This window comes from Zonotrichia albicollis, chromosome Z (genome assembly GCF_047830755.1).
Source record: "Zonotrichia albicollis isolate bZonAlb1 chromosome Z, bZonAlb1.hap1, whole genome shotgun sequence".
Classification (NCBI taxonomy): Eukaryota; Metazoa; Chordata; class Aves; order Passeriformes; family Passerellidae; genus Zonotrichia; species Zonotrichia albicollis.
The window spans coordinates 8,817,332-8,836,092 of record NC_133860.1 but is presented as its reverse complement, the minus strand read 5'-3'; the positions used below and the strand labels follow the sequence as shown (position 1 = coordinate 8,836,092).

Sequence of the window (18,761 nt, the reverse complement as noted above, 5' to 3'; positions counted from 1 at the left end):
TCACGCTGATGTGATAACTGACATCTGGAGAAAGATTGATGCACAAAACACAGACAGGTGAGTGGCACTGCCAGTGCCCAGCCAGGCAATGGGCTTCTAACACCTGACAGGAGAGGAAGGATCCAGACACAGACACAGAAAGGACCTTGCCATCCATTCATGCGTCCAGAATCTTAGGGACACACTGGAGAAGCTGCCACACCTTGGAGTTATTCACCAAAAAAAGAAGAGATCCAATAGGTACACTAGTAAGCATAAAACATTCTGTATGCCTCCCTCTCACTGTTAGATGATTACTCAAGGCATAAAATTGCACTTAGGCAAATGGGATTATTTCACCATTTTTATACTTAACAATTTAATTCAATAACTTTGACCTTCTCTTTATTTATTTTTTTAAACACAACAACCTGCACTGTGCAGGCACCATTTTCTAAAGAAAATTGTAGCATTGGAGCCCCGGTTCTCCAGAAAAGGACAATATAATATTTTTGGTTATTTTCTTCAGAGAATGCCATTATTTGATGGCATTTACTCTACAACAGTGGCAATTCAAGATCCTTCAGGGAAAGATATAAAAGAAAGCAGTTATTAAACATATCACAACTTTAAAAACCTTTTCTTTCTGCATATAAAATGTTGCAATTATGTTCTTTTCCCATTTATAAACTAGAATTTAAGAGTCAGAGGCATTTCTCTCAGCATGACCTACTGCAACTTCTTGCATAAGAATGGCAAAAGAGGCCCAGTAGACTTACTGGGAACTGACAAGAATTATTAAAAAGAATAAAGCAAATCAACACATCCATGTACAACTCAAACCCAGACCTTTTTTCCAAGCTAAACTCACTTTTCAGCAGTGGTGACTCCCCAGCAGGCACTAATTCTCGGACAATCTGACCATCGTCCTCATTTTTGTCAAGCCATCTGGTTTACAAACAGAAGTAAGTTATCTTTGAATAATTAGCACCTGTTAGACCTTTCAAAATCTACATTGGCTTCGCACATAGCCCATATCCACAGTCAAAAATAGATTTTTAGAGGGCTCTATATCTCTGTTATCTTTGCAGGGACTTGACCAGACCGTACGGCAGCCACATTTTAAATCTCCATTTTCCCAAGAAGAGGGACCGTGAGAGCTCTGCTCGCAGTAGATAAGCATCTGCTGTGATGCCCATCTGTCTGAAAAGCACAAACTCCACTACCACAAATTATTCCAGTGAACAGGCAATCTTAGTGTCATGAAAGATTTGACCTTTGATGACCAGAAAGACTTGCAGCCTCTACTACTGAAGGGAGGGGATGAATTGTGTTATTCCCATATTCAGGGCTGGGTATCTGCAGGCAGCTGGTACCAGCAAAAAGGAAGGATTTGCAAAGTTTCTTAACTCTAAAGATACAACTAGACTAATTGAGAAGAGGAGCTGGGCACAAAGCAAACTGTGGCATGACCTCAAAGGAAAAAAATCTGAAAGGAAAGTCATGGAATCATAGAATGGTTTGGGTTGGAAGGGACCCTGAAAACCACCCAGCTCCAGCTGCCTGCCATGGGCAGGGACCTTCCCCTATGCCAGGTGTCTCCAAGCCCCATCCAGCCTGAACACTTCAGGGATGGGGCAGCCACTGCTTCTCTGGGCAACCTGTGCCAGGGCCTCACCACCCTGGTAGTGAAGAATTTCTTCTTAATATCTAACCTCTCTGCCCTCCTGCAGCTTAAAATAATTTCCTCCTTATCCTACCACAACATGCCCTTTCCAAAAGTTTCCTCTTCAGTCACCCTCTAAAATTCCCCTCCCAAAACAGAGGGGAGCTATGTGCTAGCCTGGCAGCCTTCTCAGCTGCTCCTTCAGCCTCAGGGTAAAGGATTCACAGCCTCAACCCCATCATGTGCCCTGCAGCAACCACTGCATGACAGCAGCCAGGGCCCTGGCAGAGGTTTGTCGCTTTCCTGTCCCCACCCAGGCTGCTGCAGCACTCAGTGTATTCCTGTAAGCATCTGTTTGGGGTCAGGTTTCCCACAGTGGTGCTGCGAGAGCAGGAGCAGTTCCCAGAATGCTCATTGTTCCCAGGTGCACATCTATCTGCAGCAGCTAAAAATACTGCTTCAAACCAGCAGGGGCGAGAAAAGGACAAATGAGCACTCTCTGCCGGGTCATGCAGAGTATTTAAATGGCTCCAGAAGCAGAAGGAGTAAAAACAAATTCCCAGAAACTGTTTCTTTTTAAAGGTGGCCGCGCTGGAGCACAGCTGCTCCTGCACAAACACATGGAGCCCACGTGCCCTGTGAGCTTCCCATGGAGTCACTGTGACACACACATTGTCCTTGGCTGACCTGTGTGCCAAAAAGGAGGGGAGCTCACCTCCCATGGGAGTTTCCCTCTTTGACCTTGACAATGAGTCAGCACGTCTGGAAACCTGAAAATGACCCTCAGAACCAGGACTTGGGGACATGAACAAAGAAAGCTGCTGAGAGCTAGACCCAACCTAAGGCACCTTGCTGGTTAAAAGCCAGCACAGCTCAAAGTCATCACCAGTTGGACCAGATATTTTGGAAGACCCAGGATGGTACGTCTCCACTTCATCCATCTGAAGGAATATTAGATTTTCAATCTTCTCCCCTCTTTTCCCACCCAGAAGAAAACAATAAGCACAAAGAAACCATGCGAAAAAGAAAGTCAGCACCAGGAACGAAATCCAAACATGAACTAGAGCCAGCCTGGAAGCACGAGCAGCAGTGTTCTCATGCAAAAGGGGTGCACAGGAGTCCCAGCACACAGACACACATCTCCAGCCCCAGCTTCCCTCTCAGCTTTGGGAGGTTGTTGGGTGTGCACTTCACACAAATTCTTCCCTTTCTCTCAGTAAAGCAGGTGGCCTTGTGCAGGGCTAAAAGCTCAGGTGGTCAGCACGAAGATGAAGAACACATGAACATGTGATGATCACACGAGCACCACCTGAGGGCATCTGATGTGATGTTGGGCCTCAGAGGAGGCCGAGGGGCATAGTGGGAGCAGAAAAATCCATGAGGAAGATGATGAAACTGGTGACAAGAATTGAGCAAGGGTAGATTGCAAAAAGAGCATGCTAAGACACCATGTTGCCTTAAGAAAGGAAGTCTTTATTGATAGTTTGGGGCTGGGGTGGGACGGGATTATTTTACCTGTTAAAACTGGTCCTTAATACCTTTGTCTTATGTAGGTCTTGATGCTGGCTGAGGATTCAAATCCTTGGACAGGTATCCAATGGCTAGGGGATCACGTCATCTCAAAAGTCAAGATGCTTCTCTGTACATGGATATTAACTGGGAGGACCCACAAAATTCAAGCCACCACCCCAGAACCACTGATTTCAGCACAGCCTTCAGGAAGGCAGAAGCTCACAAGGTAGACACACTTGTACTCTTTTCCTTCTCTTTTTTGTGCCCTGCAAGCTGCTGTTTCTGTTGCCAGTGGACATGCTGCTGTTTTCTGTCACCTTTGCCACTGCTGACATTTTAGGGGTATCTGGGATAAATCTGAGTGAGTCTCTCCTGCACTGAGGTGGCAGGGTAAAAACACCTCCCACAAGAAACAGATCTCTGTGTGCAGCACAGCAAATGCTAACTGCTTCAGCAGTGAGGGCAGAGGAGAAAAGCAAATCAGAGAAGCAGAACACACCCTGAGATAAAGAAATTCCCTCTGCCAGTGTTGGTAGATAATGATGGCAAGGGAAGGAGCATATCTTGGACTGGAAGAGGAAGAGGGAGGTTGGTGGAGGAGGGAGAGGGAGGTTTATCAGCAGAGGTGGCTTTAAAGCTCCTTGTGCTGTTTCAGCCAAGAGAACAGCCAGGGGTGGCAGCAGCACTATTTTCTAGAGAAGATTAGTGACAGAAGGAATATTTGGATGAGCAATGCCCTGCATCCCTTCCTTTCATTACATATGCATCAATATCCTAATTTCACTTCAGTGTAATTCCAACAGCATATCACTGAGCAGCAGATTGAAACCAGGGGTTTATAGTCTTACCCCAAACACAAAATGGATTGACACATCTGGCTGCAGAAAATAGAATATTTCAGTGCAGTGCCATCATATCCCTGGTACAAAAGGCATGTCAAAATCTTTTATTTTATCAGAGCTCTATATGAGTTCAGTGAATGTAATTGACATGCCACTGTGGATTTTACAAGGGTGTAGCCGTGTCCTGTGTCACATCCTTGGTTTAAAGAGATGCTTTATGACCAATATAACTCAAAGAGGACAGAAATATGACATGAAAGCCACTTCAGAATTTCTAGAGGATAAGAGATTCAGGTGACCACTGGAAAAAAATGCAATATGACATCATTTATGGCATTTGAATCCCAGCTTGAGTGCAATTAGAATGATTGACACATCCATTAGATTCAGAGGCACATATGTATTTGTGTGTGCCTTTAAATATAACCTATATACAAAAATGTGTAAAAAGAGATAGACATCTCAGTTTATTTTTAGGCAAGAAAAGGAGGTTTCTCTGGCTCCTTTGTATGATGAACATTTTTTGGCATTTGATTGAATAAATGTTCTTTTGCAGGAGTCTCCTAGTGCATCATCCCATTTGTGGTCTGTTGTTCTTCAGAGAATTAACAATGTTCCCTTATGCTTGTGCTGGAGACAAATTAGGATGGTGGGGGCTGTATGCTTAGAAAAAAAAAAAATTAATGATGTCACAGAAGATTTCAATGGAGTTGTAGTGATTTATAGCATGTAAAATTCTATGCTATCACGAGCTCACGACTTTGTCTGATTGAAAATTCATTTCTGTCTGGGATATAAATATTATAAAAAATAGGCTGGTTTAGAGCCTGTCAGGTAGTCCATTCCTGGACTTCCAGAGAGCTTTGAGGAGAAAATGACTCCAGAAAAAACTCAGTTTTGATCTTGGAAAAAGTTTGGCTCCATTTCTGAGGCAAAAGTTGAACTCCCTTTAATTTTGAGCTTTGCAGCTGTATTCATCATCACTGTACCTAAACCACACCAGGTACTACAAGGTATAAACTGTTCAGTGATGCCACTGAATGATTCAGTATTCAGCTTCTAAAAGCATGGATATTATAATGCCATGTGGTCGTAAGGGAGGAATAGTACTGCATCCAAGTGATATACTAGTAATTCTGCAAATAACGCCTGGGGAAGTAACCTGCATTTACTTCTTGCAAGCATGGATCAAATGACCACTTTAAAAATCACTGACTCTAAGCCAGCTGTTTAAAGAGTTGAAAGCACAGGCCTGGGAGTCGTTATTTCTCGATGCTCTTCCTGAATCTGACACAAACTCACAATTAATCCACTTAGCTTCTCTTTATCTCTGCTGGCTCCCTTGCACAACAAAGATAGTTCTCACAGAGCTCTTGTGGTTGTTAAATGATAGATGATCCTATGGAGTCACAGAAAAGATTTCAAATTAAAAGGCAAAACATGGTCGTGTATATAAATATGTAAATAACAACAGCAGAGAGACTTCAACAATTCAATGCAATGAAGATCTATAAGGGTATGTTAAAGACATCAGTTAGAGAGGAAGCTGTTAGGCAGCTTTTTGATAGAGTGTCTGCTCCTCACGAGTGTTGCAGCCTGGTTTGAACAGGGGTATGGAGCTTGTGAAGCTTTCTGCACAGGTGAGATGTGTTTCTGGAGCTTTCTGCACAGGTGAGATGTGTTTCTGGCATTTTCTGCACAGGTGAGATGTGTTTCTGGAGCTTTCTGCACAGGTTAGATGTGTTTCTGGAGCTTTCTGTAAGGTTAGATGTGTTTCTGCTGGAAGGCATTTTGTTCCCTAGCTGTCTCACAGGAGCAGCTGAGTGTCACAAGGTCAATGGAGTAGCTTTCAGCATGAACCCAGCAGCAAAAGGTGTTTTCTCCAGACCATGCAATTGCACTGTGTGGAAGAGTGGAAGTTAATCAAGTCTTAGAGATAAAGGCAGTGAGAACAACATGTCTCAACAAGCAACAAACAGCAGTAAGCAGAAAGAGAATCTTGCCTGGCACTCCCCTTGGATGGAGTGTCTAACTAACATCACTTGCATTTCCTCTTCTTGGAAAACCCTTTTCCCAACCTCTTGCCCCTGCGGAGGCGGGTGGAGCAGGACTCCCTGAGCTCCTGCCAAAGCAGCGAGGACATAAAGCTGTCCTTGGCCCACAGGAGTGGAGAGCAACATCCAGACGCTGCAGGCCATGGAAGTGTCTATCCCTCCCCTGGAGGATGCAGTGGGTGAGCACCTTTGCCCTCAGATCTCTGCAGAGTCCATGACGACACCCGTACACTGCGATGGTGCCGCAGCCTCCCGGGAGACACGGGCACCAAAGGGAGAGAGAGGGAGCAGCTGTCCCTGTGCTTGGTGGCGATCAGTCATGTCACCTCCTGAATCTGAGAGGAAAGAGATAATGCTGGCACAAGGACAGCAAATAGAGCCAACGCTGGTGTCACTTGGGAAAAGAGACATTTAGAAAGATAAGAAGAGTGGAATTCCGTCGCTTGGTGACCTGAAGCCTGAACGTACACCATGAATGTTTTTGGGGATAAGAGCTTGGGTTTTTCTCTCTGTCCTTTTGCCATCCCTGGCCTGAGGGGAATGCCCGCTGGTGTTTCTGATCAAGAGGTGCAAACTGAAGGGGAAAGGAGTCACTCCGAGCTGATGGAAGACACCCAGTTTAGCAGTCACATAAGGATACAATTCAAAAAGGAAATCTCTAAAATGAGCCAGCTGCTGTGTGCACTTAGACACAGAAATATCTCTGAGGAGCCTGAGCAAAACAGCCCTTAACATGGACACTTCGTGTCCAAGGAAAAACCTGTCTAGCCTGCCTGCTTAACTCAGTAAAACATATGGTTGTTAAATATGATCAAAAGGCAGCAATGAGTATGTGGCTGTTTGTTCTCTGAGAAGGGAGAGAGTGGCTTGCTTTTCACAACCAAGATGACATTGTGTCTGCTGCTCCGTGCTGTCTCCACAGTGACTTTGCTCTCTGATGTGATGAGGCTTTAGCAATGCCAAGAGGCTGGGGCTGGCTCCTGCTTTGTATTTGGCTCCCGCTTTGTATTTGGCTCCCCTCATTATAGAGGAGCGCTTTCAAAGAGACAAGTAACCAGCTTAGGGGCTTTACCTTTGTCTTCAATTTAAAAATAATTGTGTTTGCGCTTTACAATTCCACTTGTCCCTGGGAGACGATTTTTTAGAACAGATACATGTGTTGTTAAACGGAGCTCACTGGATGTCCCTCCTACAGGATGGGCGTTCCTGAGAGGGTGAGTGGGACTGCACTGGAGTTAATCTTTAATGTTTGCACCCAGTTCTCTCTAGTTTGTGCTGCAGTGTTGAGGCAGACCCCGGTTAGTGCCAGGACAGATCATGCATCTTGTTCCCCACAGGCAGCCTCAATACAGCACATTTCTTTTGGCCACTGGATTGTCTAGGGAAGAGAAGACTACACTTATAACTCACCCACAGGGGTAAGCCACAGCCCTCTGCCCTAACACTGTCTCTGTCTGCAAGATGTGCATCTCCCCTCATGCAAGGAGCTCTCGAGATGGCAGCATAATAATTTTGCATGCTCCCAACACAAAAATAGCATCCCATTGCTGTGAGAAAGATGGGATGTGCATGTGAGGGACCAGAACCTCGTTACATGCAGTAACACCAGCACATTGCAGAGTGTGTTTCTGCAGCAGGCAATTGCAGTGACACTGGGTGTGGTACTGGAAGGTTGTGTTTTGTCTTTTGGAAATTCTCTGCATTACTGAGCTAATTGCTGAGAATTCACAATCCAGATTGCTGGTCATTTGGTGAGGGGAGTTAACTGTATCTTAAACCTCCCAAAACACACTCTTTGCTTTCAGGCTTAGCAAAAAAAATAAATGAACATATGAATAAATAAAAAGGATTAAGCTGTGCTCAGAAAATTCCAGTCATGGACCAACAGCTAGGCTCTTCAAAGTCTGGCAAATGCAGAGACAGAGACTTAATTTGCAAGCATTGTTTCCAGTACCTGTAGCAGGGGAATTCCACAGCCTCACTTTCTGGCTGTCCTTCTTCCCTCACTATCACTTTGGCAAGGTACCAGCCACTGCTTCCTCCTTTGCCATCATGCCCTATCCTCACCCTCCTCACCTGCTTCAGCGTTACTGCTTCAATGAAGAATTCATCAGCCTTTGAGGAGGAGAATAAAAAAGGTAAGGCAATATTTCTCCCTAAAAGCACACAAACATCTCAAATTTATTATTGCAATGAAACCAACATCATCAGCATGCTGCAAGAAAATTCTTGACAAGATGAAGGAGAAAGTACGAATTTACCAAAGAATAAAAAGAATATTTGTGCTAGATGCGTAAGGTTAGATTTGTAAATATATGATCCCCCAGCATTTTAAATCTGCCATGTCATTGCACGCCCTCCAGAGCTGTAAAAAAGGAGAATTTGATTATTAAGAAATTCACACAGAGAGGCAGGAAATCCAAGTTCAAACCCCTGCTCAGATATAAGCTTTCTGAGCAGCAAGAAGCAGGTCACTCCAAACCAAATCTATGGAGGTGTTTGGAGGCACAGCTCAAAGTCATCACACTGTGTTAAAGTCAGACAGCATTGACTAGCCAGCACAATTTAAACCCCTTTAATTTTCTGGCATGCCAGTATGGGCAGAGCTTCACAGGGATATTTCCAGCTGCTCCATGAGTTGTATTTCGAGGGTGGTGTGAACCAAACCCACTAGATAAATACCTTTGACACCCCACAAGAGACACGGATTTAATATCTTTTTTTTTTCCCTCCTGGAAATAGGCTCAAATAACCAACCTACAGGTTAGCTCAAGGGATGGCCCCTCAAGAACAGAGCTCTGTTACCCAAGAGCTGACTGGCACCAACAATCCCTGATGGATGAGGGAAGAGAAAGGCATTAAGAGAGCAAGTTACTCCTCTGGGAATCAGGCCAGGCAAAAGTATCTGTGGCCCATGTACAGATGCACACACATGGCACTAGCATGGTAAATCCTGGGTGTAAACACACAGCATATCTGCAGTGTGTAGCCCAACAAGGAGGCATGACTGCTCTGGTGGCCATCTGAGATGCTTTGCCTAGTTAAGAGATGGAAAACCACTCTCTTTTGGTTGCTCTTTGTGTCCCAAAAGCACTCGTGGTGGTAGCATGTATCCAGCTAGCTCCCAGGAAGCATGGTGGCAAGGCAGTGTTTATGCAAATACTGAAAATTATTAAATAATATCAATTATTAAATAACATAATAATTATGTCATCATTCAGGACTCCAAAGTCACCTTTAGAATGAAGACAGCTAAGAATTTTGCCACTGCTTAAAGTGTTAGTGATGGGCTTACCTGTGTCAATGCTACTTACACACTCAAAACTGCTGAATTGGGGATTTAAGGCATCAAAACCTCACTGACTCAGTCCAAGTCAATATAATTTAATTCATTAGTCCTGATGCTCACCTTACTTATTAATGGCTGATATAAATTAATGAGTAAGTAACTAACTGGAGCCACAACAGGGCAAACACTTAATTTAGAGGCATCTTTAAATCTTACTTTCTACACAGGCTGTTAGTTTGCATCTGCAGGCAAACTTTTTAAGCCAAATTGGTAATCAACATTCTATTGGTTTAAGTGGCTGTAGATTAGAGACCATACTGACTTAGCAACATTTCTTTTTAACAGGGCATCTGAGTTAATCAGTGTAGATATACTCATTCAGCTTCTTGAATATATGAGCTCTAAGTTTGTCAGGATCAATTCTTAAACAACTTCCCATTCATTCACCAGTGTTCAGCTCCTCATGCCAGGAGAGCAGTTTTCCTCTAAAAGGCTCCAGTTTGGTTTATGTCATCTGCATACTATTAACCACAATTTAATTGCTAAAATTATTTTTCCCTTTTTATCCTCCTTCATGCAAGTTAGCCTACAATGTATTTTTGTGACTAAATGTCATAGAGTCATCTCGGAACCCCAGAATGGTTTGGGTTGGAAGGGACCTTAAAGGGGCCTGACATGGGCAGGGACACCTTCCATTAGACCTAGTGGATCCAAGTCTCATCCAGCCTGGACTTGGACAAGGATGGAACATCCCTTAAAATAGCCATTATCTGTGTTTAAAATATTTGTATTCTCTGCAAACCAAGCATCTTTCTTTGGAACAGCACTGAAACAATCTTCAGCACCAAAACACAACTCATTTTGCTACCATTTTGACAAACACAGGCTTCATCAAATGACAAAATGCCATCCTTTACAGCTTGGATATACTTTTTAAAACTAAAATATCTATAATGTCAATGCATAGGCAAAAAAAGGAAGATGTTTGTAAAGTCCATTTATGCAAATATATATGATTTAGAAGCAGAATGGACTTTCACACTGCCACGTTTCCACAGACAGATCTTAAAAGCACAAGAAATACTTGATGAAAGTTCCTTTAAAGTCCACACGAACTCAGTGATTTCAGTGAAGAATTGGAAATTCTGGACACTCAAAGGCAAATTCAAAGTGCTAATGCATATTTCAGAAGCCTAAATTCAATGGTCTATTTTGAAAACGTGACCTCCTTTTATCTTCATTTTCTTTCCACTCTGAACCTTCAATCAAATAATGACACGAGAAATGGGAAACCTGCAGAGTTCTGTGATCAGATTCTCAAAATCTCCTTCTGGAGATATTGATTACAATTTACCAGTCTAAGTTGGACCCTAGAGATCCAAAATTGGATACATATTAAGTAGTTTGACCCTACAGATCAGATCAGATCAGATCAGCAAACTATTTGCTTGCTGATACTGCCAATGCTGCAAGGGCTTTAACTACTGTTCGACTTCTTCATTATCTCCAGCTTTCCAGGGAATAAGTGCTGTCTTCATTTCAGTCCATTTCCACTCCCCTGTATTCTGGATATGGACAGGCAAAAATATGTTGAAAATCAGTTTGAAAATAAGACGTAAAATTGAGTGCAGCATGGTTGAGGGAGACTGGAGGAATTACAAAGGAAAAATGTTAGGCTTTGGGTTCTGACTTTCACATTAAATAAGATGCTTTTTTCTTCCTTTGCCCCAGGGAGCCAAATTTTTGCTATATTAGATGGAAGGGAAAAGGCTCTCTTTTATTCTTGGAAGATTTCCTGGAAGCCTTCCCCAATCTGAAGATGCAATTTCAGCAGTCAGAACTTAGCTGGGAGAGCAAACCAAGAGACTCTTTCATGAGGACACATCAAGCAAGGGCACACTGTCCCCGACCCAAGCCTCCCTCCAGCTGCAACCTGTTACAACGCTCTGTCGGCAAGATTCATTTCTCCCCACTTCCCTAGCACGAGCTGGCAAGGAAACCACCTGAGTTTACACGCACACGTTCAAAAAAAAAAAAAAAAGAAATTAATTTACAAAACCGTGTTGAGGCGCCGCTGCGCTAACTTACGTTGCCTTTTTCAAACTTATTGACGGTGTTGATGCAGTTGTAGAGGACGCGCTCACCTGTGTCCCCCTGGTCACCAATGAGGCACACGAAGACATTGGCATCTGTGCCACTGCCACTCACCGTGCCTGTGCACACTGTCACACGGTACTTGATCACTGCAGAGACAGAAACCACAGAATGACCCCAGAATGATGAGGCACACAAAGTATTTGATCACTGGGAGACAGAAACCACAGAAATGACCCCAGAATGAGGAGGCACATGAAGACATTGGTGTCTGTGCTTCTCACTGCACCTGTGCACATCGTCACGCGGTATTTGATCACTGGGGAGACAGAAAACACAGAAACAACCCCAGAATCATGAGGCAGATGATGAGGCAGACGAAGATGTTGATGACTGTGCCACTGCCGGTCGCTGTGCCTGTGCACACTGTCAGGCGGTACCTGATCACTGGGGAGACAGAAATGACAGAAATGACCCCAGAATGAGGAGGCACACGAAGACATTGGTGTATGTGCTTCTCACTGTGCCCATGCACACCATCATGCAGTATTTGATCACTGAGAAGGCAGAAACCACAGAAATGACCCCAGAATGAGAAGGCAGACAAAGATGTTGGTGTCTGTGCTGCTCACGGTGCCCATGCACACCATCACACAGTAATTGATCACTGTAGAGACAGAAACCACAGAAATGACCCCAGCATGATGAGGCACATGAAGATATTGGCGTCCATGCTGCTGACCGTGCCCATGCACACCACCACGCGGTACCTGATCACTGGGGAGACAGAAATCACAGAAATGACCCCAGAATGACGAGGCAGATGAAGTATTTGATCACTGGGGAGACAGAAAACACAGAAACAACCCCAGAATCATGAGGCAGATGATGAGGCAGACGAAGACGTTGATGACTGTGCCACTGCCGGTCGCTGTGCCTGTGCACACCGTCACACGGTACCTGATCACTGGGGAGACAGAAATCACAGAAATGACCCCAGAATGATGAGGCAGACAAAGATGTTGGTGTCTGTGCTGCTCACAGTGCCCATGCACACCATCACGCAGTATTTGATCACTGAGAAGGCAGAAACCACAGAAATGACCCCAGAATGAGGAGGCAGACAAAGATGTTGGTGTCTGTGCTGCTCACGGTGCCCATGCACACCATCACGCAGTATTTGATCACTGTAGAGACAGAAACCACAGAAATGACCCCAGAATGAGGAGGCAGATGAAGACATTGGTGTATGTGCCACTGCCACTCACTGTGCCCATGCATACCGTCATGAGGTATTTGATCACTGAGAAGACAGAAACCACAGAAATGACCTCAGAATGATGAGGCACATGAAGATATTGGCGTCCATGCTGCTGACCGTGCCCATGCACACCACCACGCGGTACCTAATCACTGGGGAGACAGAAATCACATAAATGACCCCAGAATGACAAGGCACACAAAGTATTTGATCACTGGGGAGACAGAAAACACAGAAACAACCCCAGAATCATGAGGCAGATGATGAGGCAGATGAAGACGTTGATGTCTGTGCCACTGCCGGTCACTGTGCCCGTGCACACCGTCATGCGGTACCTGATCACTGGGGAGACAGAAATCACAGAAATGACCCCAGAACGATGAGGCAGACAAAGATGTTGGTGTCTGTGCTGCTCACAGTGCCCATGCACACCATCACGCAGTATTTGATCACTGTAGAGACAGAAACCACAGAAATGACCCCAGAATGATGAGCAAATGAAGACATTGGTGTCAGTGCTTCTCACTGTGCCCGTGTACACTGTCACACAGTACTTGATCACTGGAGAGATAGAAATAACAGAAACAACCCCAGAATGATGGGGCACATGAAGATGTTGGTGTCCGTGCTTCTCACCGTGCCATGCACATCATCACGCGGTATTTGATCACTGGGGAGACAGAAACCACAGAAATGACCCCAGAACGAAGAGGCAGATGAAGTATTTGATCATTGGGGAGACAGAAACCACAGAAATGACCCCAGAATGATGAGACACACAAAGACGTTGGTGTCTGTGCCGCTCACCATGCCCTTGCACAATGTCACGCAGTACTTGATTGTTGGGCAGACGGAAACCACAGAAATGACCCCAAAATGACAAGGCACACAAAGTATTTGATCACTGAGGAGACAGAAAACACAGAAACAACCCCAGAATCATGAGGCAGAGGATGAGGCAGACGAAGACGTTGATGACTGTGCCACTGCCTCTCACTGTGCCCGTGCACACCGTCACGTGGTACCTGATCACTGGGGAGACAGAAATAACAGAAACAACCCCAGAATGAGGAGGCACATGAAGATGTTGGTGTCCATGCTTCTCACCGTGCCCATGCACATCGTCATGCGGTATTTGATCACTGAGGAGACAGAAACCACAGAAATGACCCCAGAACAATGAGGCAGATGAAGACGTTGCCGTCCGTGCCACTGCCTCTCACCGTGCCTGGGCACACCATCACGCAGTACTTGATCAATGGAGAGACAGAAACCACAGAAATGACCCCAGAATGAGGAGGCAGATGAAGACATTGGTGTATGTGCTGCTGCCGCTCACTGTGCCCATGCATACCGTCATGAGGTATTTGATCACTGAGAAGACAGAAACCACAGAAATGACCTCAGAATGATGAGGCACATGAAGATATTGGCGTCCATGCTGCTGACCGTGCCCATGCACACCACCACGCAGTACCTGATCACTGGGGAGACAGAAATCACAGAAATGACCCCAGAACGATGAGGCAGAGAAAGATGTTGGTGTCTGTGCTGTTCACAGTGCCCATGCACACCATCACGCAGTATTTGATCAATGGAGAGACAGAAAGTACAGAAATGACCCCAGAATGATGAGCAAATGAAGACATTGGCGTCAGTGCTTCTCACTGCACCTGTGCACAATGTCACGCGGTACTTGTCATTGGGCAGACAGAAACCGCAGAAATGACCCCAAAATGACGAGGCACACGAAGTATTTGATCACTGAGAAGACAGAAATCACAGAAACAACCCCACAATGATGAGGCAGACAGTGAGGAACACCAAGACGTTGGCGTCCATGCCACTGCAGCTCACTGTCATGCGGTACTTGATCACTGGGGAGACAGAAACCACAGAAATTACCCCAGAAACACCTTTTTTTTTTTTAATGTACTGCTTTTCTGACAGGCTTTTAGTTAACTTTAGGTGTTCGTACTTCTTCCAATTGGTGCTTCTGCTGGTGTATTGACTTGGATGCTTTTCATGTCACCACTAGGAAAAGCAGGGAGGGGAAAAGCTAAAACAGAAAGGCCTGAAGCATTGAGAGAACCCATAAAAGTCCTCCAAACGAGGATGTAAAAATCCTGGCCCTTTCAAGAAAAACATCATGCAGTGGAGTGTCCCTGTCCTGCTACCTCCACTGCCAAGATGGCCCTAGGGGTGGGGAACCTTGCAGTGTGTGTGGGAAAAACAACATTTTCAGCATCCAGGGCCGTGGCAGGCAGATATGAGGAGTTAGAAAGGGAAAAGTGCTCAGAGACCTTAGAAATGGGCTGTTCATGTTGTATTTATGGGACAAGACAGCCCCCGCTGGCCTAATCCCCTTGGGATGGTTATAATCACACAAGCAGAAAGACATCACATCATAAAGGATGGAAAAGACCCTCAAGATCATCCCTATGAGAGTCCAAACTTTATGGAGGAGGCTGGGTTGTCTTGCCTGCTTTTTTCACCTTCAAGGTATCACATGGTTTTTCTGGGTGGATATTAATCTGCCACCTTCCTCCCCTGACCATGCCCTCCTCTCTGTCCTCCCATCCCATTGGGTGAAGGATTTCCAGGAAGAAATATCAGAACATGGAGCCAGCCCACAGACCGACTTTTGAGAGAGAACCCCTTTTCTCCAGCTTGGGCAAGGGACAAGAAACAGTGCTCTCCACCCTCCCTCCAAAATCCTCCTGCAAGCCCAACATGGAGATGCTGCATCTCACCTCTGATCAGCACAAATTCTCCACACAGGAAAGTGCCTGAGTGAGGATTCGAGCTGCCCTCTCCACAGCTGATTAAAAATACATTTCAAAACCCGGTTTATTTACATTTTAATAACATCTGCAATTACAATTACTCTTCCTTTTCTGAGAAACTGCTCCACTGCATGCAGATCATCAATGTCAGAACCAGAAATTTCATAAAATGGGGGACTTAACGTCTACAGACTGTGGGTGCTTTGGTGGAAAGATGAAAAATCCCACCAGCTACCTTGAGATGTTCTACTCTTCTAAATTCTCCCTCTAAGTAGATTTAATTCTTGTGACACAAGGTCAAGGCAGAAATGGCCACTCCAGGAAGCCAGGGCAAAGTTCTGCAGCTTTCCTTAATTAAATCTCCAGTTCAATTAAAAGAATAAACAGTTTGGATTGCTCATACATACTGAAAGAGGCATATGCACTAACCACTGTGCTGTGTAACTTACTATATATTTATACATACAGCTGCATGAATTTGCATATAACTAAATAAAACTTTAAAGCCCAAAATATGATTGTCAAATTTTAGACTGCATTTCAGCTAAGCTTGCTTTCCATGAATATTCCTCAAACCTTGCATTTCACATTTTAAGGAAGGCTGAAAAAAAAATCACAAGTTTAAAAAAAACCCAAGCCCTGGAAATGATTGTGCTGTGGCCAGATCTCTCCCATTTCCCACCACAGAGAAATCTGCTCCTCAAAAAAAAAAAAATTAATAAAAGGCTGGGATTTCTTGAGCTTCATGCAGCTAATGATGCGCACAGAAAATACTGCAGAGAGAAAGTGCCAGAAAGAGAAGTTAATTGAATTGCATCAGTCTGCCTGTGCATCTCTCACACAAAGAGGGTTTCTTTCTATTCAGGTCCTAAGCAAGCCTCTGCACAGAGCCCGTGGCTCTCACCTGGCATGACTTCAGTCACCAGAGATCCCTCGGCGGGGAGCTCCCGCACGATCTCATTGTCCTCTTCATTTATATCTAGCCAGCGGCCGCAGTTGAATGAGTATTTTTCTTTTGTCAGCGTTTTCAGCAGAGTTACCTTCATTAAACCAAAACACCGCGTGAGTTCAGAGGCTCAGAGGCAAAAAAGCAACAAGATCCTGACAGGTTTTTTGCCAGGGAGGCAAGATTAGGTAGCAGCAGAGAAATAAAACACATTAATAACGAGACCGTGGAGGCTGTGCACTGTAGTGATGCATGGAGAAAAGTCTGCCCTACTGATGGCTTTTCACTCCTCCTTTCTCCAATCATTCCATGGCATTGAGGAACTTTTGAGGGATTCTGGGGCTCTGCAAATGGCTCACCGTGTGCCACTCTACAACCCCAAGGAGCAAATCTGGGATGGGGCTTGTGCTGTGGGTTCTTGCTGATGAGAATCAATGCATTGAGGGAAAAAAACCCAAAAATAAAATTGCAGGAACCCTGAAAAAAGATCTGCAGTAGCTCCCAAAGGAGTAATGAGCCAATAAGGTGCTGCTCTGCAGTGCTCTGTTGAAGTGTGTAAAGCAAGGGTGCGATGAAGGTCTGTAAAATCACAGGTGACAATGGAGAAGGCAGAGAGGGATCAGATGTTCTCTCTTCTGCCTCAAGAAATACAAGGCATCAAATGACACCTGTGGAACAAAGTTCTAAGCAAAAAAAAAAAAAAAAAAAAGGACAAAATCAGCCTGTGAAGTCCTTGCCAAAAGCTATTAAGATTGCTGAATGTTTAAATGTTCAAGGGGAGGCAGGAAACTTAAAACCAATAACTGGAAAAATAAACCTGCTAAATGCTTTCTGTTTGGTAGGTCAGTTTAGGAAGTAAGTGTCCAACTGGAAATAGTCAAAATCTGAAAGAATGTTAGGAGGAAGTATTATAAATGGTTGTCTTTTTTCTTACACTTCTACAACCACAAACTTATGTGACACAAGAGAGTGGATGTTGGGCTCAAGGGACTTTTGGCCTGACCAGGTTGGCTGTTCTGGGTTCTTGTGATAGAGAATGGAAATCTGACCCAGCATGAAGCAAACCAGGCATGAAATGTGGGAGGACTGGAACAAAGCATCATTCAGGTTTAATCTAATTTCCTAGATGCTATAATGGGTGCAGAAGTGATGGGATTCCTGTGCCATGAGCCTGATCCACCCAGAAAACATCAGAATGGGTGTGTATGGACAGACTTACTTTGCTAAAGTAATGGAATCATTTAGTTTGAAAAAGGCCTAAAATGAATCCAACCATCAAGAAGAACATAAATTCATTTCTTGCATCTTAATCAGGTTTACTTAGACAGTTTGGCCAAAAGGGAGTCCTAGACACACTATAAGTTCTTTTCCTTCCTGAACAAAATTTTTTTGCAGGAAAATAAGATACCACAGGTAAATATACAGCTGTGGAAAATAGAAACATTCTTGCTTATCATGTGTGAACAAACTAATGAGGATGATTGCAGCAGCCCAAAGTCTGACCAGGAATTTCTTTGTCATAAAAGACCCCAGCCAGACACCTTCTCCCACCGTGTGGTGACAACAGCAGCACTTGATGCCCTCCTACCCCTGGAGATGGGTGTTGGCAGTGGATGGTTTCACAGCTCCATGACAATGCAGGAGAGCAGGATCTGTCAAAGCACATTAGAGGAGCCCCAGAAAAAGCTCCAAGTGGTAAACTGTGATTTATCAACACACTTATTTACAGATCTAGAGCAAGGTGTGTGTTTTGCTAAGAGCTGAGAGTGCCATCCAAGCTGCTCAGGAGGAGCGGGGGTGAAGCTTAGAGGTGAACTTTCTGTCCAGACAACCCAGGTGAGGGGTGATAGCACTGTAATCAATGCTGGCAGAGCAAAGGACATCAAGAAGCTCACCCTTGTCATCTCCCACACAGAACAGGGCTGCTCTCCTCTGCACAGTCTCCGTGGCCTCCTCCAGCCTGCAGGGGCTCAGCCCCATCACAGGGCTGTCAGCACTTCAGGGCAGGGGATGCTACACTGTGCAATCTCTGCTGGAATCAGGTTCTTTCTTATGGGCATTGTAAATAAGCCACAGAAGGAGTGGGTTTGCCTTTCTGTACAGTAGTGGTGTCTAAGAATAGGAAGTCTTCTGTAGAGCAAGGAAGAAACCCCTGGTAGCAGTGAGATGAGTACATCAGTGGTCTGACATGGGAAGAGTGGGAAATTGGGATTTTCACCACCAGTCCAAGCTGTTGGAAGCTGCATCCCCCAACTGCTCTCATCTACCACACACAAAATCACACAATCATTTGGGTTGGAAAAGCCCTCCAGGATCATCAAGTCCAACCATT

General features: G+C 44.7%; 1 protein-coding gene across 1 annotated transcript; it reads right to left on the bottom strand.

Annotated features, from left to right (window-relative positions):
- Nucleotides 1–664: 664 nt before the first annotated feature.
- LOC141727110 (lipoxygenase homology domain-containing protein 1-like) lies at nt 665–16,579 on the bottom strand. Its single transcript, XM_074532929.1, has 4 exons — nt 16,388–16,579; nt 11,431–11,585; nt 8,008–8,168; nt 665–927 (listed from the first exon to the last, which is right to left on the bottom strand). Exons 1-4 carry the CDS (start codon nt 16,527–16,529, stop codon nt 699–701), a joined length of 687 nt encoding a protein of 228 aa, XP_074389030.1. The 5' UTR covers nt 16,530–16,579; the 3' UTR covers nt 665–698.
- Between the last annotated feature and the right edge of the window lie 2,182 nt (nt 16,580–18,761).